The 27,598-nt window shown below is 44.6% G+C and overlaps 1 protein-coding gene across 9 annotated transcripts in view; it reads left to right on the plus strand.

The window, feature by feature from the left end:
- Positions 1 to 27,598, plus strand: part of ARHGEF9 (Cdc42 guanine nucleotide exchange factor 9) — a 326,751-nt gene that overhangs the window by 222,867 nt on the left and 76,286 nt on the right. For 8 of the 9 annotated variants that reach the window (XM_030576347.1, XM_030576348.1, XM_030576355.1 and 5 more), the window contains one exon: positions 11,136 to 11,315. In XM_030576347.1, the coding sequence (XP_030432207.1) occupies positions 11,136 to 11,315 (180 nt within the window). Of the gene's footprint in view, positions 1 to 1,574; positions 1,687 to 11,135; positions 11,316 to 27,598 lie in introns of those variants that run through there. The other variant, XM_030576350.1, reaches the window with a different exon arrangement.

The following is a 27,598-nucleotide window of genomic DNA, read 5'->3' on the forward strand; positions in this document are numbered from 1 at the left end:
AATTTTATAGGACTCTTCCATAAGAGTGAGAGTGAACTACTGCCCCTTCATGCTATACTTTCTCTTGAATAAGGGTGTGATGGCTTTAAGATGGCAGTACCCTTCAGGGAATATTTCTTTGTTTTGTAATTTCCTGGAGTACTTAGTTTAATTCTTTTCTGTAAGTGAATTTAGTGCTGGTGAAAGGTTCTGGATTGAAAGCTCTGGGGACTGAAGCCCTAAGTATTGGGAATGCTTCCCCATCAGTGTGTCCCTACCCTGCTCTGGAGAGACCAACCTGAACACTGCTTAGGAATATGTGTTTTGGTCTCCAAGGTGCAGTCAATCCTTGGCTTTTCTTTTGAGACTGCCAACGAGGAGACCAATTAGTGCCAATCCAATTGTGGCAGCAAATGCTCAACAGTGCTTTGCAGCAGTGGCTGATCTTACCAACTAAAATGTGTGCTTCACACTTGGCTGCTCCACTGGGGATTTGGAAATAGCTTTATGTGAAGTTGCTCAGTTGGAAATAAGCAGGGAAGGGCGGTTGCTGGGAAGGAACAGACATGAGCCCTTAACTGTAAATCACAGAATAAAGGAAAACTCAGTGTGAGGTTCACACATTTCCCATGTCCTTCTCCCAGTCACTACATCTACAAAGCAGAGTTCGAGCGAGGTCCCTTTGTAGAGATGCAGCCAGCTCTTGGCCAGAAGTTTTAAACTCTAGTCTGTTTGGAAAAGTTTGGAAACCTAGTGCCCCAGAGAATACTGTAGCTATATACTTTCAAAAAACCTAGGTGCCTTGATTCTGCCTCCATTTCAATCAATAGATGCTGAGTACATGTACCATAGTTAGATATAGATTCAAATAGCTATAGGTATAGATCCAACCTGTTATGCTTCAGCTGGACAAGATGTATGGAATCTGTATCATCATAAGAAGTCCTAGCGGCTCATCTCTTCCATAAACCTCCCCTTCCTATGACCATATAGGATGGTTCCTTATAGTATGTTCTTTAGTCCAGTTTTAAATTGGTCAAGTGATGGGGCTGGGAGAAGATTCTATCATATAATACATCTCGCTCTTAATATGGTGTGACTAATGTTTCTTTTCCATTCTTCTTTGTTTACCTGTATTTCATGTGTTTCTATGGGGGCAGTTATTTTATCCAAGAGCAGCAACACCAAGCCCTGGACAGAGGGAACAGGCAGAGCCCAGAGCCACCCACCACATTTGAGTTCTTTTTATTTTTCTTGGAGTGTTTTCCTTTGGCTTTGATGACAATCTCTCCCCTTTGGTGGTGGTCTTCAGAGAGCTCTAATAAAAAGGAAGAAAGTGGGTTTGCTTGCCGAGTGGGGATAGTAGTGCTAGTCGTTATAATCCTAGCTGGGTGAGTTCAGCCATGGTTTTCCAATTCTATACCACAACAAGCCTATAACTTATAACAGCCTTGCCATGCCATATCCACAAGCCTTTAGCAGGCACATGCTGATATTGGGAGATCAGTCTAACTGTTAGCACCTTAATAGTGTTTTTGCTATCACTTTTAAGACTTTTTTTGTTTTTGTTTTTTTGACAGCCTCCGTAACTTAATGAAATGCCTGTTTTTGAAGATTCTGTTGTGTCTTGAAGATTAGATCAGAATGAATCGGGGAGGAAGAGCAGTGAGAGGCAGTGCAGTCCAGTTGACAGAGCATTCAAGAGATGTGGGTTCTACTCCTGGCTCAGCCACCAATCTGCTGTATTGTGACCTTGGCTCTCCACCCCTCTCTTCCTCTGCTTCCCCTTGAACCCGTGATCTGTCCTGTCTATTTAGACTGAAAGTTCCCTGGGGCAGGAACTGTCTCACACTGTGTGTTGGTACAGCTCCTAGCACTGTGGGGATGTGATTGTGATTGAAGAGTTCGAGGTTCTACTGCAATACAAATAATAACTGATGCACAGTGGGCCTAATGCTGCATGGCACTGAGCTCCTGTTAAGTCAATGGGAGTTGTGGGCAACCACAGTGAAAAGGCATTGTTTGGACTGGTTAACAGTAATAACACTCATTCACCTATGCAACCCGTCATTTCTATCAGCAGGTGCCCAGAGACCGGAGGGGGTTAACCACCTAGCAGAGTGCCCCATCTACATTTGCATTCATTGTGTGTGATCCATGCATCAGAGACCCTTAGTCTAAAGCCATTGGGCTCCCATTGACCTCTGTGAGAGTTAGATGGTGGCCTAAAGGAATAGGAGCTGGACCGCAGGTGGCTCTTTGCACTTACACTTCCTCACCTGCTCATTCGCTCCATAACTCTCTCACTTGACCTCCCATTCACCAGTTTGGTCACTTGTTCGCAGGTTTACTCTCAATCTAGGGGAACGGGGTAAAAAGTAATACTTCGCAGAGTAGGCTGAATATCAGGAAAAGTAGCCTCAGGATGGGATCAATAAGACTGGGCATAAGATCCCCCAGTGAAGTGAGGGAAAGCCCCATTACTTGCTTGGGACAGATTGGACAAAATGCTAGAAAATGTCCCATAGGAAACAGTCCCAAACTGATCACTGGAAGATGGTCCAGATGGGATCTGAGAGGGTTTTTCTGTTTCTTAGTCTATGTAAAAGTAACAGTAAGTCCTCTGTACGTGAGGCCCCAATGTTGACCCATAGGGTGAGACAAGCAGCAAAGAATCCTGTGGCACCTTATAAACTAACAGACGTTTTGGAGCATGAGCTTTTGTGGGTGAATACCCACTTCCTCAGATGCATGTAATGGAAATATCCAGGGGCAGGTATATATATGTGTGCTAGCAAGCAAGCTAGAGATAACGAGGTCAGTTCAATCAGGGAGGATGAGGCCCTGTTCTAGCAGTTGAGGTGTGAAAACCAAGAGAGGAGAAACTGGTTCTGTAATTGGCAAGCCATTCACAGTCTTTGTTCAATCCTGAGCTGATGGTGTCAAATTTGCAGATGAACTGAAGCTCAGCAGTTTCTCTTTGAAGTCTGGTCCTGAAGTTTTTTTGCTGCAGGATGGCCACCTTAAGGTCTGCTATAGTGTGGCCAGGGAAGTTGAAGTGCTCTCCTACAGGTTTTTGTATATTGCCATTCCTAATGTCTGATTTGTGTCCATTTATCCTTTTCCGTAGAGACTATCCAGTTTGGCCGATGTACATAGCAGAGGGGCATTGCTGGCATATGATGGCGTATATTACATTGGTGGATGTGCAGGTGAATGAACCAGTGATGGTGTGGCTGATCTGGTTAGGTCCTGTGATGGTGTCGCTGGTGTAGATATGTGGGCAGAGTTGGCATCGAGGTTTGTTGCATGGATTGGTTCCTGAGCAAGAGTTATTATGGTGTGGTGTGCAGTTACTGGTGAGAATATGTTTCAGGTTGGCAGGTTGTCTGTGGGCAAGGATTGGCCTGCCACCCAAGGCCTGTGAAAGTGTGGGATCATTGTCCAGGATGGGTTGTAGATCCTTGATGATGCGTTGGAGGGGTTTTAGCTGGGGGCTGTATGTGATGGCCAGTGGAGTCCTGTTGGTTTCTCTCTTGGGTTTGTCTTGCAGTAGGAGGCTTCTGGGTACACGTCTGGCTCTGTTGATTGTTTCCTTATTTCCTCGTGCGGGTATTGTAGTTTTGAGAATGCTTGGTGGAGATTTTGTAGGTGTTGGTCTCTGTCTGAGGGGTTAGAGCAGATGCGGTTGTACCTCAGTGCTTGGCTGTAGACAATGGATAGTGTGATGTGCCCGGGATGGAAGCTGGAGGCATGAAGGTAGGCATAGCGGTCGATGGGTTTTCGATATAGGGTGGTGTTAATGTGACCATCACTTATTTGCACCGTGGTGTCAAGAAAGTGGACCTCCCGTGTAGATTGGTCCAGGCTGAGGTTGATGGTGGGGTGGAAGCTGTTGAAATCATGGTGGAATTTTTCCAGAGTCTCCTTCCCATGGGTCCAGATGATGAAGATGTCATCAATGTAGCGTAGATAGAGAAGGGGTGTGAGTGGACGAGAGCTGAGGAAGCGTTGTTCCAGGTCGGCCATGAAGATATTGGCATATTGTGGGGCCATGCGGGTGCCCATAGCAGTGCCACTGATCTGGAGATATATATTGTCATCAAATTTGAAATAGTTGTGTGTAAGTATAAAGGCACAGAGCTCAGCAGCCAGCTGTGCTGTGGCATCATCAGGGATAGTGTTCCTGACAGCTTGTATTCCATCTGTGTGTGGGATGTTTGTGTAGAGAGCCTCTACATCCATGGTGGCTAGGATGGTGTTTTCTGGGAGGTCACCAATGCATTGTAGTTTCCTCAGGAATTCAGTGGTGTCGCGGAGATAGCTGGGAGTGCTGGTGGCATAGGGTCTGAGTAGAAAGTCCATATATCCAGATAGTCCTTCAGTGAGAGTGCCAATGCCCGAGATGATGGGGCGTCCAGGATTTCCGGGTTTGTGGATCTTGGGTAGTAGATAGAATAACCCTGGTCGGGACTCTAGGGGTATGTTGATTTCTTCTGGTGTTAGTGTAGGGAGCGTCCTGAGTAGATGCTGTAGTTTCTTAGTGTATTCCTCAGTGGGATCTGAGGGTGAGACAGTTTCGTCTGGAGCTGGGAGTCAGTGTTTGTGATGAACTGGGACTGTTCTTAATGTTTCCTCTGAATACTGTGTGGGTGCCTCAGTTTCTGGCTGACACTGTCTTCTGGCAGCTAATGGCATGGGCCCTTCCCCCCTGCAAGGGAATGCTAAAGGTGTAGAAAAACAAAGAGGTCAGGTGACCTCCTGCCACGGGAAAGGAACTCAGCAAAGAAGGAGCAGCTGGAGGGAGTTTCAGTTTGGAGCTGGCTGAGGACAGGAAGTGAGGGCAGACGGAGCTGTCTGGCTCACTGGACCCCAGAATGGACCTGGCTGAGGGGTCCTGGTTTTTGTACCTACAAGCTCTGTTTTAAACCATGTTCCTGTCATCTAATAAACCTCTGTTTTACTAGCTGGCTAAAAGTCGCATCTAATTGCAAAGTAGGGGTGCATGCAGAACCCTCTGGCTTCCCCAGGACCCCAGCTGGGTGAACTCGCTGTGGGAAGCACACGGAGGGGCAAAAAATACTAAATGCTCCAAGGTCAGACCCAAAAGGTAAAGCCATGTAAGCTTCTTGCCCTAAAAACAGTCTGCTCCAAGGGAGAGGAGGCTCCCCAAAGTCCTAACTGGCTTTGTGGGGAGCAGTTCCAGAGCATCGCCCAGAAACTCCATAACATGGTTCTTGGCTTCTGTTCGCAGCTCAGCCACTGACTTCGTGTGTCCTTGAGGAAATTGTTAACTTCTTTATGCAGAATCAGTTCCCCATCAGTGAAATGGGTATAACAGTTCTCACTTATCACAGAGGAGTACTGCCATTCTGAATTACTATGTGTTTAGACAGTGCGTTGGGATCCTGCAATGAAAGATACTATACAAGCTGCAGAATATTATTATAATGATATTGTGGAGACACCAAGTGTTATTAGTATGTTTTCCAGAAATGGTCAGTTGTGGATTTTAGTAGGGGATCTTCCTTTCCTTCCGAAAATGTCACATAGGAACTGCATCAAACCAGTGGTTTATCTAATCCAAAATTCCGTTTCTGGCAGTAGCCAATACAAGTTGCTTGACAGGAAGGTGGAATGAGCCCTGAAATGGACAATCATTCTGTTCTAGTCAGATTCTTATACCATGCCCAATACCATGATATCTGAGTCCCTCTGTGGTATCTGAGAACCTATAACCTGGTCACAGGGGAAGTTGTTTCCCAACCCCAGGCAGCTAGTGGTTAATGTATGCCCTGAAGCATAGCAAAAATTAAACAGTAAAAATTAAAACCAAAGCTTCTAATAAGAAATGGACACTAGTAAGAAATTACTTCTGCTCAAGGCCTTTGCCTTCTGCTGTTATTGCACAGAGAGATCACTCAGGGGAAGAAGTCATTTACACCAAGTGGCTTCTCTGCTTTTGGGCTCTTCAGTTCAACACAAGTAGCTGACAAGTATAGCTGGTTTTAATGGGACCTAAGACTTTGGTCTACAAGTGCATGCAGAATTCATTATGCCTCAGAAACAAAAGCAAATTATCATCTGTTGTGTTTTCCTAGCTGGCAAAGTAGCTACCTCCATAGTTTGTCTCTGTTGCACACTGATATTGTTTGTGTAGTGATGAGTGAACTTTAAGAAGCTGGAGGAAGAATTGGGCTTCTGCCATAACATATGAGTCCAGATTCCACTTCCCCAGCACCTGTTCAGGTCCAAGGTTTTATTCAAGCTCCATCTCCCATTGGAAAAATAGGTTTGAAAAAACATCTCAAAGTTCAGTTGCCATTGCAAATTCATCCAACCCTTCTTGGGCTGAAAATCTGGTGAGATCAAGCTTTCTCATGAGACTTCTGATACTTCCTACCATTGGCTTGGTTTGATGTGCCACATGAGAACAGCCTTGCTCATGTGGTTTCAAGTATGTTGAAGCCAGGATGTGAGATGCATGTTGGATAAGGAAGGAGAGAAAGCTCATTTCAGTTTTTGAACTTCAGAATGGTTTTGATGGATTTGGTTTGCATTTTTGGCCAAGGTGCTACCTCTTTGTCTATCTATTTATATCACAGCCATCATTATAATATCTGGGTTGGTGCTTTTATACTGACTAGTAGGCCATCTCTACTGTCATGAGTGAATTGAAGACCTAAGGTGTCCATGTAGAGATGGGGATGAGCCAGAAAGTTAGTATCTGGGTTTGAAATGCCTTATGGGTTAGGCATGTCCAAATCAGGTTTTGATTCAGCTCACTTTAGAGATTGGAGCTTTCATGTGTATTTGGCTCTTGATCTAATTTCCCTAGATTTTATAGGATTTGGTTCTAACCTGTCTCTAGTTCATTGTCTGTTGTTGTTGCTGCAGATGTCAAGCCCCATCTCTGTAACCCTGCCTTGTATTAGTCAGGCTGCCTTACAGGTACAGCCCAATGCCTTACAAAATGAACCAGAGAGAGAATTAGACTTTTGCTTCTAGGTTGTGGCATTTTTTTCAATGGGTGCAACGTATGTAATGGCTGGAGTCTGAATCCTGCCAACCTGCCTCACTCCTTTTTGTTTTAGATCGCACCTTATTTGTGTTCTAGAAGGCACAGCCGTCCTCACTAGATTTCGTCAACTGGAATCTCCATTCCTTTGCTTATGTCTCACAATGAGGGCAGGAAGGAAGCCCTGGTAAAGCGACCTGGGGGACCTTTTTTCCATCTTGTGGCACTGAAGAGTGAAAGTGAAGGAATTTAGGCTTTCTTTACTCCTCGTGTATCAAGAAATGCCTTTCAGAGTCATTTGGGCTCTGACATCTAGTGAAAGGGTCCTTCACATGCTCACAATGATAAAGGAAGGGAAAAGTCCGGCAAACAGCCTTCCTTACCTGGCCAACAGAGAGTCTCTGTCACCTACCATGGCACAGTTCTTAGGATTTGAATTGTGTGGGTTACTCTATCCTACCAGCACAGTAACAAATCTAAAATAAAATCACTCTGAAGTTTGTCTAAGGAATATTTTTGTGTGTGGATCCAGTGCCCAGGAATAGCATATGTGGAGAGGTAGAGGGAGATGGGGTGGTGATGAAGGGGATTAAACCCTTTGTGCAAGAGCCCTGTTCCTGGATCATCTTGAAAACTAGTATTCAATATGGTAATTAGCCGCATTAGAAACTGGTAGGTTTTACTTCTCTTAAGGTGTTAATACACAATACAACTATGAATTAAAATACACAACACTACCTGTGTAGTGTGTCCTGAAGATTAATTAGACATGAAAAATTTAATGGAAACAACAAAGGTACATAAAAATGGGATGTGGCTAAACCATGGAGTTGGTAGTTCAGAGATCTAGATTCCATTCCGAGCTCTAGCACTAACTTCTTGTGTGACATAGGTCATGTCACTTAAACTTCTTTGTGCCTTGGTTTCCCCATCTACAAAGAAAGCTAATTCTCCTTCTTGATTTATCATGGAGCTTATTAGAGACCTAATTGCTTCGTGTTTGTGAGGGCCTTGAGGATCTTCTGATGTGTTAGAAAAATGCCAAGGGTTGTTATAAGGAAGTCCTGTAGTAGAACCTATTCCCTCTCCAGAGCTGGGCAGATTGTTTGTTTGAAACACATTGCACAATTTATCCAATACATTATTTGCAAATAGGTTGGTTGAATTATCAGCCCAGCATTCCAGTTTTACAAATAATGTTTAAAAATATTCATTGAGTAATTGGTGAATTTCTTTATATTTTCCTTAAATAAATGATTTGGCCATTATTTGACTGGTTGTATGCATCTCAGAAGCTTCTCCAAAGCATGTCCTGTAATAAGCGTGTTGTAAAGAGGCTAGACCCATGGGTTGGTCATCATAACCTGCATCATTTTTCCAGACTAATTCTTGCCTAACTACCATAATGCTAATTCAGAGCCCAGTGTTCTAATATGCTGAGCACCTCCTGTACCTTTAATTCCCATTAAGTTCATTTCCACCTGTACCTTGCAGAAGGAGCTGTGCACCAAATGCCCAAGCTATGACATCTGTATGGAAGTTAAATACTCATCAAGGTGCCTTCTACATGGGTAGATTAGGTTCAGTGCTAGTCCCATTAAGAGCTTCTTGTTAAATAGGTCCCCTTATCAATCTGGGCCCTAGTGCATTCTCTGTCTGCAATGTGCAATTGTAAAGAGTTTGTTTTTGATGAATTTCCAGGGAGTTCTAGAAAGAGCTGTAAAACAGAAATTTTTTTCTTCACTTGTCTCTGGACTTGAGGACAAGTAAATTGTCACTTTTGTTAGCAGGTATTTAATGTCTTTAGGGCTACTGGTCCACCAAATCTGGATGTTCTTTGGAAAATGTTGGAACCTGAGAATATCACTGGGAAAACTTGCAAATATAAGCAACCTACTGTCTTTATGAAAAAGGCAGAGGTGCAGTCAAAGGAACTGGGCATAGGACATGGAGCCAGGGACTCCTGAGTTCAGATCCTCTCTCTCAAACTGACTCCTTCTGTGGCCTTGGGCATGTCATGTGACTCTACTCCCTCAGTTTACTCATTTGCAAAATAGGTGTAACTAATCTTACTTTACCTACTGTTGATGGGGAGAATTCTCTGTGTTTGTAGTGTGCTTTGATGATGAAAAGCATTAAGTATCAAACTTGAGCTAGATTTTGTTTTCTATGCACAACTGGTTCTGGTAACTGAAGAGTTGAAAGCCCACCAATATTCTTCACAAACTTATGAAGCTTGACTTCTTAGAGGAATGTCAGCTCAAGGAATGGGGTAAAACAAGTCCTGCAAATCTACTCATGAGGATCTGTCTTCTTATACACTCAGAACCTGTGCAGTAGTCAGGGGCAGCTCCAGGCACCAGCACACCAAGCACATGCCTGGAGCAGCAAGCCACAGGGGGCCCCCTGCCAGTCGCCATGAGGGTGGCAGTCAGGCTACGTTCGGTGGCATGCCTGTGGGAGGTCCACCAGTCCTGCAGCTTCAGCAGCAATTCGGCGGTGGGTATGCCGAAAGTGTGGGACCGGCAGAGCTCCCACAGGCATGCTGCCAAATCCACGTTACCAGCAGACCTCCCGCAGGCGCACCGCTGAAAGCCACCTGACTGCCTTGCTTGGGGCGGTAAAATACATAGAGCCACCCCTGGCAATAGTGATTAAAGATTTACTGCAAGTTCCTTCTGTGCAGGCAAATTTTTGATCAGACATTTCTTTATTGGCTGAACTTCTAAAAGAGGAGTCAGAATCCTCTAATAGCTTGCAGGTCCTCTGCTTTCATGTAGCCTCCATGATGGGTTGTTTTCTTTTGTGTGTCTTGCATTGTTAACCTAAATTGAGTGGACGTCTGTGGCTGTTAAGTTCTTGCTATGTGGAAAGTCCCTAATGGCTGCAGAGTTGGTCTCTTGCTTCCCGAGATGAAATACTGATTTGGAACTGAGCCCATATCAACCACATCTAATACATCTCAAGCTACAGAATTAAAGAGCAGGGTTTGAGGAAGTGATCCAAGAAAAGCTGTGTAACTAGCACATGTAAAGCTGTCCCTTCCTGGCATGGTCACCAGACTATGTATACCCATCCAGTCTTGTCGCTCAGTGTACAGTTTGTTCACTGAACAAAGCATAAGTGCAATTTATTCTCCTGTTTAAAACTGTGAGCATCCTTGTGAAAAGCAATGGGTGATCTCAATTATGGTTGGATTGTTCTCATTTAGACATGCAAGGAGGAGGGTTGACATGACTCATTCCATGTTAATCAGGGGGTTGTGGAGGATTAGATGGCTCAGAAAACTGTTAATGGAAAACAGAACCTTTCACCTCTAGGTCACTGATATGAATATAGCCTAACTCAAAAGAGATTGAGTGTTCTGTGTTCATTGTGGTCTGGGGGAGATGATTTCGGGGGGCCTCCATCTAGTTTCTAGTGGACAAGTGTATGCATCATGAAACCTATCACCACAGTCAGCACTAAATTGGCACTCTCAGCAAACCGACCAAGGGTTGAATGGGCTGTTGAGTCTGTTCTTCCCTCCAGCTCTGGTTTGAGACAAATCAGTAGGGTGGGGCTGAGAAATTTTGCTCTGCCAGATGCCCATGCTGCACTTGCTCTGTAAATCGAAGATTTCCAACATGGTCATCCATTAGTTGGAATTGTCTGCAAAATCTCAGCCACATCAAGATGGGACTATACCACTTTGCCAAGCAAAACATAAAAGACTGTCCTGTTGTTAAAATTCCTTGCCAAGATGCCATAATTAGGAACACCCAGATATATACTGTGCTAACTAAAGCATACATGAAAGCCTAGTTTCTTGAAAAGCATGTGTGTCCATAGGTGTGGCTTAGAAGTAGGGTGAGGTCTTTGCTTGTTACTTATGTAGGGCCCCAGGAAACACTGTTCCCTTTAGCACCTCTCAGTGTCAGGACCTTAGCAACTAAGAAATGGGATATTCTATCTATTTAAGTCATAGCAGGGTTTGAATAATGCATTATTAGTGAAAAAGGGGTGGCAATGACAATGATAGTAAATGAGGGGGGGGCAGTTATTCTAGCTGAGTGTTTTGTTTTTACATTGTGTATGTGAATGTGTTTGGGTCCCCGGACAGAATGTTTGCTGACAGTCTCTTGTTTTGTTTTTAAAGCTGATCAGTGGTGGTTCTATTGTAAGTGCTGAGGCAGTATGGGATCACGTCACCATGGCCAACCGGGAGTTGGCGTTTAAAGCAGGAGACGTTATCAAGGTCCTGGATGCTTCCAACAAGGACTGGTGGTGGGGTCAGATTGACGATGAAGAAGGATGGTTTCCTGCCAGCTTCGTAAGGGTGAGTGGCTCTCCCTTCCTTATCTTACTGCACTGGACTGTTGCTGTCACCTGTGAAATATGGGGCCAATTTTGCATTTAAAACTCCCACTGGCTTCAGTGGGAGATACAGTTGTGCAGTAGATGTGAGCTCAAGCTCCAGTATTTGTATCACTGATGTTCCATGTGTATATCCCAACAGTGCGGCCTTTCTCCATAACCTCCCCATAGCAGCCACAAGCAGTCATCTTTGCAAGAGACATGGACCATTTTCCATTATCTTTGGTTTTATACTGAAGCAGATTTTTGCTGTATCTGCCCAGATCTAGGGGTGTCCCACCAACCCACCCTAACAAAGCAAAGCCTTTCATAGGTAGGAATGACATCAGAGCTTTATTATTATTTTTTGTCTTCAAAGAACAAAGGCACAATAGGAAACCTTCCTAGCTACTGTCAGCTCTTGCCATTTTAATAGGGATGTCTCAGTTCTTCATCAGAGAATCAAGAGCCAGATGTTAACTGTGTCCTTTTTCTTCTTCTCGTGCTTTCTTTCTTTACTCTGGTGGTGGAGGGATAGGCAGGATCATAGATTTTATTCCTTTGAAGCCTAGAGGATGTGGTGCAAAAATGAAGATTTCTTTTCTCTTGTAAAATCATTTAAAGATGATGCTTTCCCTTTAATGTTTCAATCAATTTGACAAGCTCAGTGCTGGTGGGAGGGAAGGCTGTTTTATATTCAGTATATGATGAGGCCCAGGCAGTATCCAGCAGTGATGCTGTTTTGTTTTATTTCTCTGCTTAAGTCACCATTTTCCACCTCCACCCCTCCCCCAGCTCCTTTTCTGGGGGTTCCTGCATTATCAAGATGACTCCTCACATTTCTCCCACCTTTATAACATTCTTTAGCCTTTGAGGTGCCATTATTTGGCAACGACCCTTCTGGCCAAGGAAGCCTGGATAAAACTCATGAACCAGTGCTCCTTAATGGTATATAGAAAACCAGCCCTACTCTCCGCTTATCTCCCCCACACACCCTTTCCACTGTGGACTTCAGCATGTTACTTTGATCCGTTCTTAACTCTGGCCAGACCTGAGACTAAGAGACAAGGGACAGGATATCAGATGTGAGTCACCTGTGTGGTAATGCAAAGCATGATGATTAGACCACCAGGCTAACTAACCCTCCTTCCTTCATTTTGTTTAATGGAATATGGTGGGCTCCACCTTGCCCCCACTGAGGTCAAAAGGAGGTTTGAAAATTTATTTATAGGGGAGCAAGACTGAGCCCTGTCAGATAATGATCCCATTTGTGAAAAATTCCCCATCTGTGTAGATGGGGGAACCTAGGGTTACAAAGGCCAAAGTTTTAAAATCCAATTTTATTTTATTTTTTATTTTATTTTTTGTAATTCCACTCAGTAAAGAGTGAAAATAGCCTGGTCAGTTTCACTTGCCTATTCTCATTTACTAAACCAGTGCTGTTGTCATGTCAGGTTGTAACAGGTTTCATAAACAGCCCCACCACCCATGACCATACTTCTTTTTTAACACAAATAAACAAAACCACTTACCGTAGGCCCTATACTATTTAATCATGTGGGTCAGTAGCCTCTCAACAATTCCCCTAACCCATAGCTATTCGAAGGGTATGAAGTTGATTTTAGAAGACAATAAAGACAAAGGCGATCAGTTAAATGAATCCAAAGCCTTGATACATGGAGGCTTCAAAAGATGCATTAACAGTCGTTCAGGGAGCATTCTTGTGCCGAGGGAAGCGTTGGCCTTTACATGTGAGTTCCTTGCCTGTGTTGTTTAATGTCACAGTGCTCTTGCCTGCACTGAAATCAGGTCACCCATTAATTTAACTGGGAACAGGATCAAATCCTCCATCTGTGAGATACGTACTCAGCTGGGCTTGAGGTCAGAGTCATTCCCCGGAACTGAATGATGGACACCTGACAAGGCGTAAGAGAAGGCAGAATCCATGCTGCTGCCACAACTATGCCAATTAATACTTTACAATGTATACTAGACATTTCAAAAAGTTGCAAATGGAGGCCTGCTATGGTGCAGCCCAAGTTCTGCATGAGCAGCTGAAAGGGAAATTCAAACACTTACATCTACAAAGCAGTGACTTTTTCCACGCGGTACCACAAACCTGCAAGATACCACAAACCAAGCCACCCTGTCCTGGTTTATCAACTGCAAGAACAACTGCCATATGAGCTCTCATGTTCTCCTCTTCTCCATTGTCTGCGGTTGCCACTAACCTTTCTTGCCTCTTCGTGTCTATTCTTCAAATTCCAATTTTCTCTTTTTACTGACCAAGAAAACCCTCAGGTGTGATTCTCACCAGATGGCTGCTATAGCTTTGGTGGTCTTCAGAGGCAGTGGCTGTAGCCCCTCGTTAGCTTGCAGGCCAAGCACTGCACTGTAAAAATTCGTGAGGATTTGGGAGTCAGTCTGCATGCTCCTTCAGGGATTCATCGAGAAACTAATCAGGGGAGATTTTAGCTGTTCTTTCCCTGCCATCTTCTTTCTATAATGTGTACTTTATATTAAACTCATTGCTTTATCGTGACAAGAGGACTGTGTGTGTTCCTTTCTCTATTTTGAGTCCCAGAGCTAGTCTACACTAGAAGCGCTGCAGTGGCGCAGCTGCCCCTCTGTAGCTGTACCACTGTAGCGCATCTGGTGAAGACGCTCTATGCCAACAGGAGAGAGCTCCCCCCTTGGCATAATAAAACCACCTCTGCAAGAGGTGGTAGCTTTGTCGGCAGTAGAAGCTCTGTGTAAGTTACGTTGCTCAGAGGGGCGGCTTATTGACACCCAAGTGACATAAGTTTTACCTACATAAGTGGTAGAGTGTACAAGCCCCTACTTTATGTATGTGACTGCACCAAGCTCCATGGGCTGGCTAGAGTTGTTCTGTTTTGATTTACATGACAAATATTTGCACTGTCTTTTATGTCCACGTTTTTATTAAATAATGATAGAAACAAAGCAATATAGAGTCCTGCAGAGGATCAAAAGCAGCAAGACAAATACAATCCCAGATCATATTACTGCAGACAAGGTGCATCAGAGAACTCAAGACATAGACTGGGATCTGTCCCATGGAAATGTTGTTTTAGAATGAAGGAATTTCACAGATAGATACGGTGAGGCAATTGGTAGCAGGTGAACCTCGTGTTTGAGAATTGCTTTATAAATAAACACCCTGAGGTTTAGATCTTTATCAAAACCATCTGAATCTCTGCTAGTTTCAAAACTGAGCTGGAAAATTCTTATTTCTGGGGAGAATTCAGATACTTCCTGCCTCCAGTCAAACCATGTGAACAGTTTTTGCATGGCATTTGGCACCTACAAAGTCTGACTGTAGGAAAAATTCACATTTGCAAGTGCAAAGGGAATAATTCTGACCTACAGATTAATTTGCACCTTCTGCTCTATGTTTATGTACATAACTGTGAAGGGTTTATGCACACAAATACCTGGGACTTGTAAACTGCATCTGCAGGATTAGCATGTATACCTGTTTGTATGTACAAAACCTGCCTTTATCTTAGGTTCTCTGATTGTGACTTGTGGTTAACCTGAAAGGAGGGAGGGAGATCGGAAGGAAGGACAGGGAGAGGCTGTGAAGTTTGAGAGATCACAATGATAGATGTTGGGAACAGGGAGTTGCTGGGGTCTGAGAGGAAGCAAAGGAGAGAAGGGCATGTGGCATGGTGAACCATGGTGGATGATTTGCTATAGGAAACCATCCTGTTCTGCCATTCGCTCATGGAGAAATGAGGCTATTGAAAGCTCTTTCATCTTAGAGAAGCAGATGAGGGCTCCACAGTTCTTCAGATTGAAGACTAGATAGAGAGCTTGGTTTGGGTCCAATTGAAATATCTGCCTGGTAGTTAACTGCATGCTGACAAGTGAACATTCCAGGAAACAGTACAGAACTGATCTGTCAGGGTGCAAATGTCATCCCTGTATTTAGCTGCACACTGTCAAGTGAACATCACATGAGCTGACCGGGATCTGACAGGGTGGGAGTTAAGTTTGGAAAAGTGGCCAGAATTTTACTAAAGGAGTCCATGGGTTTATAGCTGTGACACTATCTGACATTGGTGGCTCTTCCCTCTTTTCTATAGAGGTGTTGCTTCTGCTATAACATTGCTAGAATTGTATATGTGCTATTTGGCTTTTTGCTGCATTCACATTATGCTCTGTGAATGGTTCCCCACGTGATGGTCCAGAATCACATTTGTGAACTCAAAAGGTTTCTAATATAGAATAATGTCGACTCTACAAAGGCCCAGGAACTGCAGAGCTGATGATCACCACACAGTTGGGTTCCTCCAAACACAGGTGGGTCCAAACCAAACCCGCAAACTCCACATCCAGATGTGGCTCTCTGTAACGTGCCACACCGAGCCCAGGCAGGACTCAAGCACTCCCAAAACAGATAAACTAAACATAGCCAGGTTTGGGCTTAGACATTTCCCATGGAAGCAAATTTCAAAGAGGAGAAAACCCTAACGCGTATCACCGTGAACCTCAGCCTAGAGACAAACAGCTCATACACTGCAGTTGAATGCACTTGGCCTTAATTCTGTGGGTTGCAGGATGAGTCACTGGGATGTGTTTCCCAGCACCAGAACAGCAGTGATTCTTGCTCATATTCATGAGGTTAAACTAATTAGCAAAGAAGGGTCAAGAAGGATTTACCACCTCTCCCTACGTTTCAGGGACCTGGAGGTGGAAGGTAGGGCTTCCCTCGAAGCACTGAAGCAGGGTTGTGTGCAGATTCTATCTGGTCATTTCACTGTGGTTTTGGTGTGTGGGGGAAGGTGCATTGATAACCTTTGTTCCTTCGTGTCATTCTCAACGTTGTCCTGACTGTTGCAGTTCTAGGCTGACGTACTTGCTGACACGCTACCTTTGACTCACATTACTTCCTTTCTGGTGGCGAGGAAGTGCTAGATAAAGCTTCGCAAGCTCTTAAAGTACTGTTTTTAGAGCAGTACTAAACCAATGTCTTGTCTAAGTGCTTAACAGCTCATATGCTTTGTTTGGTAGGGGTGTTTAAGGTTCATTACTGGGTGTTGTGATTCTTCTCTCTATTGCACACACATCATTCCAAGGGCCATGTCTAGCTGGCTTTCTCATCCTGTATTATTTTTAGGGCTGAGCCCTGTTGTGTGTGGGCATCTTGACGAGATAGCCAACCAACCTCCAGGCTTTTATTATTTAATTAGCATTAATTTAGCACCAGCCACTGTGATACCTGGGTGAGGTTTCAGAGGGCAGAGAAAGGGGAATGGCATCAAAGCAGTACTCACCTGCTGAAAGTGTAACATCAGGGTTTCTCAAACAGGGGTCGCTGCTTGTATAGGGAAAGCCCCTGGCGGGCCGGGCTGGTGTGTTTACCTGCCCCGTCCGCAGGTCTGGCCGATCGCAGCTCCCACTGGCTGTGGATCACTGCTCCGGGCCAATGGGAGTTGCTGGCCAATGGGAGTCCCTTGGCCTGCGCCACCTCCAGCAGCTCCCATTGGCCAGGAGCAGTGATCCTTGGCCAGTGGGAGCTTCTTTCTTGCACCCTGCCCTTTACAATCAAGTGTCCCAGTTTTTCCTCCTGAAAGGGGAAACGAGGAAAACGATGCTTCTCTTTCTTCCCCCTCCCACCACAGCAAAGCACTGTGCTGTGACACGCCGGCCCAGTGTCTCCAGTTCTCATTTTGGAAATACGATGCGCCTGCTGGGAGTGGGGCGAGGGTGCAGATACCAACCTGCAGCCCTACCAGCTGCCTTGCCACACAGTGTTCTCACTCCCCTTTCATACCCAAGGGAAAGGGAAACTACAGGAGCAAAAGGACTGTTACTCCAGCCCTGCCTGTACCATGAATGGCTTCTTCCCAAACAGCATCTTGCTGGCCCAGTGATTTATACTGGATAGAATAAGGAAAGTACATTGTTTCTGTAGGGAGTCCTCCACCTTGAGTAAGGTATAGCTAGGTACCCTCTTCTACAGAGTGCAGAGTCTGTGGAGAGACTGTCTTAGTTATTGGTCTCACCAGCACCTTGACTGGGGGCTCTTGGCACTGCTGGAGTACATGCTGCAATATATCATGTGTGGCTGCAAACACACAGACAAAATGGTCATGACATTGGCTAACCACAAGCTTTTAGCATGAGGAATAGAGTTCATACCTGCAGCTCAATATACACTTGGTGAGTTAAGAGGATTGTAAGCTGTAGCTCTTAGTCTTGGGCTGCATACAACAGTTTATTTATGTAGGGTCATGGGAGTATCAGACAATGGCTTGTGATTGCTGTGTTGCCATTGAGCACTGAGCTGAGACACTAGCTGGTTAAACACAGTTTTTAGTGAAGTCTGGGCTACTCACATTAGTAGTTATTGTTGGGTCACTAGTGAGTGGTGGTTCAGTGAAATGGCAACAACTCTTTGAAAGGACCTACTTGCATCATTAATCCATCATATTACTTAATTGTGAGTTAGAATCCAAGATGACATATTATCTGTTATTTCTGCCATTGCAAATCGCTAATGGAAGGTAATTAATAATCCAGATGGCTGATCATACATTTGTTTTATCATGCACTCTAACTGTTCTGAGATGATCATCCTTTAGTGCGCATTCAGGTGAAGTGCCTTTTCTATAGAGCATATGCTTTAGGTGAAATATATAATAATTACATGTCAGCAAATGTTGGAACTATGCCATTTGGTTATTTTATGCACAATTTGGGAATAGTTTCAAATTAATAAGTCACATTTAAATAGGTTTTATATGACTCGCATGTAATATTAACCAGCACAATGAAACCATCAGCTTTCCTTGACTCAAACTTATGATCTTAAGCTGAAATTTGTATTTAGCATAAGTTTTTGTGAATTTCTTTCTTTTTTAAATTTGTGAAGGACAGAGCCTCTGCAAGTTATATAATTCTGCAAGTACTTGTCATGACTCCATAATAAGGATTGCATTTTGAACTAGGCTTAACATAAGGCATACATAGCTATAGTTCTGTATGTGTAGGTGGCCTTTCAGTGTGAAATTTCCCTAATGTTAGATTTTATGCATCTTGAATTTTCTCTGTAGTTTTTCTTCTGATTCTTTTACATTTTTTTTAACTGGAAGTGTTTGAAATTGGTCTGTAGCTGAAATTTACTGGGGCAACGTGTACCTTTAAAACAATGATGTGTGCTCACTGACTTATTTCTTTTGGGCAAGTGCTTTGCTTGTTGTTTTCCTAGTGGGAGGTTGTTTATGAAAGCACTGCACACTGGTTTGTTATTATAGGGTTGCTGATGAGTATCCGGGCTGCTGCTGCTATGTTTTCATAGGCAGGAGTGAAAGTAACTTACAGGACTTACGGGTACTGCCAGAGTCCTGAGGGGGGCGTGGCCTCATCTGGAAGAGGTGTGGCCTCAAGTGGAAGAGGTGAGGCCTCAAGATTTAAAGGCCCTGGGATACTGGCTGTGGCTGGGAGCCCCAGGGCCTTTAAATCAACCAGGGGCTCCCAGCTGAAGAGGTGGCTGGGAGCCCCCCAGGGATCAGGGGCAAATTAAAGCACCCAGGGCTCCGGCCACCGCAGGGAACCCCAAGCTTTGCCAGGCTGGGGCCAGGATTTAAAGGGCCTGGAGCTCCTGCTGCTGTGGGGAGCCCTGAGCCCTTTAAATCCTGGCCTCAGCCCGGCCACCGGAGCCGTGGGCGGGATTTAAAGGGCTCTGTGCAGGGTATAGCAGTCCAGGCTGGTGATCCAGGCTTATTCCTGATCCTGGCCATCAGGGCTGCCCGGGGGGGCGGGCAAGTGGAGCAATTTGCCCCGAGCCTCACAGGGGCCCCACAAGCCCTGGCCTGGTGGCGGTCCAGGTCTTTGGCGGCATTTCGGTGGTGGGGGGCCCTTCAGTGCTGCCGAAGACGTGGAGAGACTGAAGGGCCCCCCGCCGCCAAAATGCTGCCAAAGACCCGGACCACTGCTGGGTGAGTACAAGTGCCGCAGCTCCCCCGCTTTGCCCCAGGCCCTCTGAATCCTCTGGGCAGCCCTGCTGGCCATTGGCCCAAATTCCCTAGGATGACAGAGGATGGGAGCCTGGAGAGACCTCCTAAGAGCACGTTGTGTGGGAGTGATGGCAGGCAGTCCACAAACTTGTATCCAGATCTCCTTGTCCAAGTGAAAGGCCTCCAAACCCAGGGACTGGTGGCTGCAGTGAACTGGGGCTAAGGAAGAATGGAAATCTCAGATGAAGGTGGAAAAAGGAGAGCACTGAAGTGTTTGCAGTTTATGCCCTAAATCCGCATTAAAAACTGCCATAGCCTTTGTAACCAAATGATTTGGGTCCAGTGCTGCTACAGCTGGAGTCAGTGGGATGTAACCCCAGGTGGTGCTGGCAGCAACAAGGCCCAGGTTCAGGATCTAGAGGTTCCTCTTAACAATACAAAACAGAATCAACTCGAGCCCCCACCCACATTCCAGGGCTGAGTCCACGTATAATAAAAGAAAAATTGTACTAAAAGGGAACGGGAACTCAGCATTAATTTGGAAAAACACTGCAACAGTGACACAAAAGCATGTGAACCATAAGTAAACCTACCCCCCAGTATGTTGGGCAGTGTCCTCTGCCTCAGTTTCCCATCTTGTGGTGTGAAAGTCCCTTTAACATGGAGCTCCTTTTCCCTCTGCTGCATCCCACTCCCAGCTGGCTGTCCATGATCAGCAAAGACCCAGAGTTCAGAGATGTGTTCATGTGGCTTCACCTCCCACCCCTGGAGGGAGGTGGGGGCTTCAAGCAATGCCTTCAGTGCTGCTGTTGCTCACAACTTGTCACGGCTTTGCAGCTGGCTCACTGCTGCTGCTATCTCTGCTGCCGCCTCCCCCAGAGCCGCTGCACTCTGCTGCTGCTGGCCGCCTGCTGCCGCTGTTATCTCTGCCACCAGCTGCCAACCCTGTTGCTGTTATCTTTGCTGCCGCTGCTCTGCCACTGTTCTCGCAGCTGCTGCTTGCTGCTCCCTGTCTGTCACCTCTGTGTTGCCACCTTCTGAGGTTCCACCACTCAGCCCAGTTAATGGTTTCACTGGGGAGTGGGGAATCTCTCTGCTCGGGCAGCCTCTGACCTGTCTCAATGCAAAATTGTCTCCACACCAGAACTAAGGCTTAGTCCCTATACCTGCTCCTCCGTGATTTCAGCTCAAGTAATCAGTGAACAGAGACAAGGGTTCTCAGAATCTGGTCAGCTCCGTCTTTACACGCTGGAGGAGGATGTCAAATGGTGTCTAGGACTCTTTAAACAGAGTCCACATCACCAGCTAAGAACACCTGTCCCCACCCACTCTGATTTTTCACTGGCATTTGGCGTCCATACGCCTTGCATAACAAATGAGGCTCCCTTCAGGGCGATCCCTTTAATCAGGACATGCTAAGTACAGTTCTGCTGCCCTTTCCTCAGACCCACAGGGTAACATTTCATGACCCCCTGCATTCAATAATAAAGTGAGTTTTAATTCAAAACAGCTAAAGTGGTTCACTTTGGCAAAGCAACTGTGTGTAACCCTCCCCAGCCTGAACGCAGCACAGCTACTTCTCAGCAATAGCCTCCAGGCGAGAAGGTACAGGAGGAAATCAGGGTTCATACAAAGGCAATTGAATTCCCAAAGCTATAGTCTACATTCAATTTATGTATAAGCTTCTCTATGAGCCCCTTTGCCATAGCACCTGAACACTTCAAAAACATTTGTAAGCCACCCCTGTCATAAACAGATAGCTAAGGGTTAATGTCTCTTTCACCTGAAGCACCTGACCAGAGGACCAATCAGGAAACCGGATTTTTTCAACTCTGGGTCGAGGGAAGTTTGTGTCTAAGTCTTTTTTTTTCTGGCTGCCTGCTTTCTCTGAGCTTTGGAGAAGTAGTTCTGTTTTCTAATCTTCTGTTTCTAAGTGTAAGGACAAAGAGATCAGATAGTAAGTTATATGGTTTCTTTTCTTTGGTATTTGCATGAATATAAGTGCTGGAGTGCTTTGATTTGTATTCTTTTTGAATAAGGCTGTTTATTCAATATTCTTTTAAGCAATTGACCCTGTATTTCGTCACCTTAATACAGAGAGACCATTTGTATGTATTTTTCTTTCTTTTTATATAAAGCTTTCTTTTAAGACCTGTTGGAGTTTTTCTTTACTTCAGGGAAATTGAGTCTGTACTCACCAGGGAATTGGTGGGAGGAAGAAATCAGGGGAGATCTGTGTGTGTTGGATTTGTTAGCCTGATTTTGCATTCCCTCTGGGTGAAGAGGAAAGTCCTTTTTGTTTCCAGGACTGGGAACAGAGAGGAGGAGTCACTCTGTTTGGATTCACAGAGCTTGTGTCTGTGTGTCTCTCCAGGAGCACCTGGAGGGGGGAAGGGAAAAAGGATTATTTCCCTTTGTTGTGAGACTCAAGGGATTTGGGTCTTGGGGTCCCCAGGGAAGGTTTTTCAGGGGGACCAGAGTGCCCCAAAACACTCTAATTTTTTGGGTGGTGGCAGCAAGTACCAGGTCCAAGCTGGTAACTAAGCTTGGAGGTTTTCATGCTAACCCCCATATTTTGGACGCTAAGGTCCAAATCTGGGACTAAGGTTATGATAACCCCCATGGTAGGAAAGACTATTTTACAGCTGGGGAACCAGAAGCTCAGAGAGATTGTGATTAACCCAAGGACACACGGGAACTATGTGGCAGAGCTTTGAATCCAGCTCAGATCTCCCGAGTTCCAAGCCAAACCATAGAATGATCCTTTCTCTCTTAAAGAACTACTCTTATCAGAATTGCTAACCACTCTGTAGAGGGATCAAGGTTAGCCAGCAAGGGAAGGCTGGTTTATGCAGTGCCAAGTGAACATAGGAGATCTGGAAAGTTTGGATCAAGTCAGATAAACACTCAAAAAGTAGAATGCTTCCCCAGAAGGTCTAAACCTTTAGGGTTCGCAAAACTAGGCTGAAGTTCTTGTGAGAAAAGACTAGCAGAGTTTCCTGATACTTCTGAATTCTGGTTCCATTGGAAACCTAGAACAAAACCAAACCAAACCCAGTAAAATGTTAATCAAATGTTCTCAAGGTGCAAAAATGTTCAGAGATTAAGATCAGAAACAGAAATGTCTAAGTACCATGAGAGATGGTCTCTCTTTTTGAAGCAGAGGCATGAAATGTAGAGTATGTGCTTAGGCTATGTGCTGGTAACTATGAGTTATGTTTGTTTTCTATGTCTTGCACCTTTAAATGAAAGGAAATTCACTGCCTTCTGTGTTCTTAAGCAGTTCAGGCTGCATCATACTAAAGTGAAGGACACATTCCGCGTTCTCTAATCTGGAGACTTTACCTTCATTTTTTCTTTATGGTTTTTCCTCAATCCAAAATAGAGCTCAGATAGACTAAAAATATATGTTTTGCCTTTTTTATATAGGAAACCCAATGAAAAATAGCAGACAGCTGATGCAAAAACCTATCCTCACAAGGGTCCCTATACTGTGAATTCCAAGCATTCAAACACTATGACTTAGGCCTCCAAAAACACAAGATTGACTTAAACATCATGGAAGTTTTAAAAATGATAAATGTTGGGTTTTTATTTGCCTTTTGGATTCTGAGCCTTTGGGGTTCATGCTTTCACACTTTTCTCTACAACCACAAGGGCCAAAAACTTACCTTTTTTTGTTTTTGAATGACAGCTGAGAGTCTCACATGATCACCTGACTCCAGGAGCTGGTGCTTTAAGAAAAAAACATCCACTATTGCAACATTTGCAATAGCACCATGAGATTGACAACAGTGAGGTCCCAGTCTGGTATGGAGACTTTGCTAGTCTGAATTTGTTGACCTGCAAGAAACACTTTAATGATGGGAATAGGGTAGGATGAGGAGACACTTAGAACTTTAGCTGGCATGAGCAGAGGGTTTAATATAAACATTTGCCCTGTTTGATTTTGAAGGTCTATTTGGATTTGAATAGTGATGATCCCATCACTAGGATTTCTCTCCCAGCAGAGCACCAGTGCAATTCTTTGTTCTAGAATTTTAGCCCTGTTACTATTCCAAGCATGAACCCATGGTCTTTAAAGCACCCCAATCAGTGTGATCAATGTAGCTAAAACAACCCCCAGAGAACACTTTGAAAACCTACCCCATCATGTCAGAGTTACTCAGAAGCAGGATGTGGTGGTTTATTTTTCAGTGTACCACATTAGTCTGCTTGTGTATGTGCAACACTGCTCCCTCCAATCTTACACAGAGCCCTTACACAGGGGGATGCACTGTTTACATTGCTGGAGGAAAAGCCCCACTGGGAAGAACCATGCTATGTGACTGGCTATCCATTGTCCCTGCAGACTCCATTCAAGGGCAGTTTTTCTTATCCCATTTTCAGGTGCTGGGAAGCAAGCTCTGTGTATCTGAGTTCTGCATCTTCTGCTCGAGCTCCAGTCCAGTGTGTCAGGCACCCAGGCAGAGAGAACAAAGGGCGCCAACTCAATGTTCCAGTTCTGTCCACTTGGCAGAAATCCTGCAAAATGCCCTTGGGCAAGGAAATTTCTCTCGGCCAGGAGCCCTACACAGCCCGAAAAGTGGGTGGTGCGGGGTGGGAAACAGAGCATGGCCACGTTTACCAGGAGATGGAATGATTCAAGTCCATCTTTTCAGCAGCCTCCACTGTGGCAGAGATCTCCTATGGAAATGAAAGCTGCCTCAGAGTGAATCCCCCTCTAGAGTATGGGGAGGGAGTGGAGGTTAGTAATAGGGGAGTGAGGTATCTAGCACCTCTCTACACTAGTGTTTGGCTCCTCTTTGCTAATTACTGCCCAGTTATGTCTTGGACTTACACTGCTTCCTAACATGGGGCTTGCTGATGCATTCTGCCAGGCAAATGCCACATTTGCCCTTTGCAATAACCATTGCCACTGCCGGACTCATTACTGCGAAGGAAGTGGGCCACGATTCTGCATCCATACTTCTCCGCCCACCTTGCATGCACTAGAACATAAAAACCAGGAACTGACAGGCGTATTCACTGTGTTTCCTTTCTGCTCCATCACACAAGACATTAAACTAACTCTCAGCTCTATTGTCATGGGGACAGGTACAAAGCATTAGTAATCAGTGGATGGTTTCCTTATACAACAAAAGAACAGAGGTGTTGTTTTGAGGGAGAGAGGGAGTGCTTTTGTTTTCACTTCACTTTCTAGACTGCCGAGCTTCCCAGGTGCCTCAGTCATCCCAAAGTGCACCAATAACTACAGCGTCATGAGGCAATGCTAGGGAAATCTGCAGTATTGGGGCGGGGACATCGGCGAGAGGATGTGGTTGGTAGGATGATTAGAATAGTCAGGACACCTGAATTCTACTCCTGGATTGGCCGGGGTCACCAGGCCTGTGGTCTTTGCTTCAGTATCCTCATAGGTAAAGTGGGTATAACAACACTGAGCTAGATTGTGTCTTTAGGCAAGAGGTGGTGTGCAGAGTGTATCCTCCCAGACACAGCCCGGGGCGGTGGTGTGCCTCTGAACAATGCCCTGACCCCGTGCTGTCAGGGACTAGAGAGGTGCATTGTAATTTACTCAACGTCTGGGAAGCCCACACAGGGGTGAGAGAGGTGTTCTTACTCCTCTGTATGTCTCTATGCAGGCAGACACAGACAATATAACAGGCGGTCAAGCTACTGTGCTTGCCTAGTAATAATAATGATTCCTATCTGTTATAATACCTAGCTTTTCTCAAAGCGCTTTACAAGGGAGGTGAGTGCCATGATCCCCTTTTTACAGATGGGGAAACAGAAGCGCAGAGATGAAGCGACTTGCCCAAGGTCATCCATTAGGCCTTTTCCTGAGAGTCATGGTCCAGTGCTTTATCTGTTAGACCATAGTGCCTTCCTCAGAGTGAGAGGGTCAGTTTTATTCGTGTTTGCAAAGTGCTTTATGATTCGCGAATACATCTCACTATGGGCTCAATCCTGCTCTCGCTGAAATCAATGGGAGTGCTGCCATTGATTTCAATGGGCACAGGATTAAGTTGGAAAGTATTACTAGCATTTGTTAAAAAGGTGGGCCTGTCAATATTGCTTTAGTCTCACAATTTATTTATTTAAGTGCATAAAAAACCCATATAATACACAGAATTCTCTAATTGTTTTAAAACAGTAACAAAAACTGGGATTACGTATTTATTTATTTTATTGTAAACATTTTTTTTTCAGCAATCTGAACTACCCAACATTTGTCTGTCTGTCTCGCCGGGCATTTGGACCACTAGCATCACTTTGGAAACCTAGTGCCTGAGAATTAGAAATTCAAAGTCACTCAAAACAAAAATGAAAATGACCAGTCAGTTGTCACAGCCCAGATTAAGTGCAAACAGTAACTGTACTGCATACATGGGGAAAAGTGAGGCTTTCTACTGCATATTTCAGTTCTCTTATCTACCATGCGGAGCTCTGTGTTGTGATTCACTTCTCCACAGCACGATTCTCTTGTTTTCCTGTGATCTCTTATCCCTGAGGAAGATCTCTACTGCTTACTCCGGGGTTGAGACATCTGGCATGTATAGCAGGAAGGATAATTTTTCCCTTATTGTTGAAAAAAACATTTTTATTCTTTTGTGTTTACTATATCATTAGAAGTGCTCACAAAGAGGTGGGTATTCTCCAAAATCTCCAGTTCCTTGACCTTTAAAGCTCACTGTAGGAAGACAAAACACTGGAGCTGTGATAAAAGAGATGTTGTTTAGCACAATGTAATCATGAGTTAGAAAAACAGAAAAAAATCCAGAAAAAAAGGTTGTAGCATTTTTTTCCCTTTGGCAATTTAAAGGGACAGTCAATTTAAAAATCATACATTGGAAACAAAATTCCTTACCCATAAATATTTAGGTTATTAAAATGGAAAGAATAATAAAAAAAAATTTTATCTTCACTCTTTATGCTTTTTATTTACTTTGTGCCTTTCTCTCAGCTTGGACAATGAGTATTCATGAAGTCAGTTTCATATTTATTTATAGGTAGATTTACTTTCAGGTTCTCAGTAATGCAATTTTTTTTTTTTTAGGCACTGGAAATGAAAATTTATTTATTTGAAAACAACTTTCTGATAGAATTTTTTTACTATGAGAACATTTCTGTTGAGTTTGGGTTTTACAAAATGTTTATACATCTGATAAATGTTGGGCATTATTTGAGTTGATAAGTAGAGTGGGGCTGTTTTTTTCCTATTTCTTCTTTTGTCAAAAAATGCACTTTAAAGGGCCTTTGACAAATAGTTTGGGTTTGGAATTTTTTTAATTATTATTATTTTGGAAAGAGTCAAAATGTTTCACTTTGATCATTTTAAAACATTTTATGTCACCTTTTCAAAATTTAAAATTTGGCCAATTAAACAAAAACAGAAAAGAATGAAAAACATCAGAAACAGCCAAATTGGACAAAAGAAGTGTTTTGAGTCGACTTAAAATGTTTTCGTTGATTCTTTTAGCTCATCAATTTGATAAAAAATGTTTTTCAATTCGAATAGATCCAGATTTATTTTATTTTATGGGTTGCCGTGTTACCTGGGGTTCTTTCAACCCAAAGCTCTTGGTAACTTTACTCTGTGCGAGGAGGTGTCAGGAAATAAATCAGGGGAGACACGACCATCCAACCGATAGATGGCTGGCACAAACAGGACGACACAAGAGTGCTTTCACTTAAAGCTAAACTTTACTTAGGGTATGTCTACATCTACAATTTTGCAGCGCTGGTTGTTACAGCTGTATTAGTACAGCTGTATAGGGCCAGCGCTGCAGAGTGGCCACACTTACAGCAATTAGCGCTGCAAGTGGTGTTAGATGTGGCCACACTGCAGCGCTGTTGGGCGGCTTCAAGGGGGGTTCGGCGAACGCGAGAGCAAACCGGGGAAGGAGACCTGCTTGCACGGGGGGTTCGGGGAATGCAAGAGCAAACCGGGGAAGGAGACCTGCTTCCCCGCGGTTTGCTCTCGCGTTCCCCGAACCCCCCTGCAAACCGCAGGGAAGGAGACCTGCTTGCACGGGGGTTCGGGGAACGCGAGAGCAAACCGGGGAAGGAGACCTGCTTGCACGGGGGTTCGGGGAACACGAGAGCAAACCGGGGAAGGAGACCTGCTTCCCCGCGGTTTGCTCTCGCGTTCCCCGAACCCCCCTGCAAACCGCAGGGAAGGAGACCTGCTTGCACGGGGGTTCGGGGAACGCGAGAGCAAACCGGGGAAGGAGACCTGCTTGCACGCGGTTTGCTCTCGCGTTCCCCGAACCCCCCTGCA

This window comes from Gopherus evgoodei, chromosome 9, assembly GCF_007399415.2.
Source record: "Gopherus evgoodei ecotype Sinaloan lineage chromosome 9, rGopEvg1_v1.p, whole genome shotgun sequence".
Classification (NCBI taxonomy): Eukaryota; Metazoa; Chordata; order Testudines; family Testudinidae; genus Gopherus; species Gopherus evgoodei.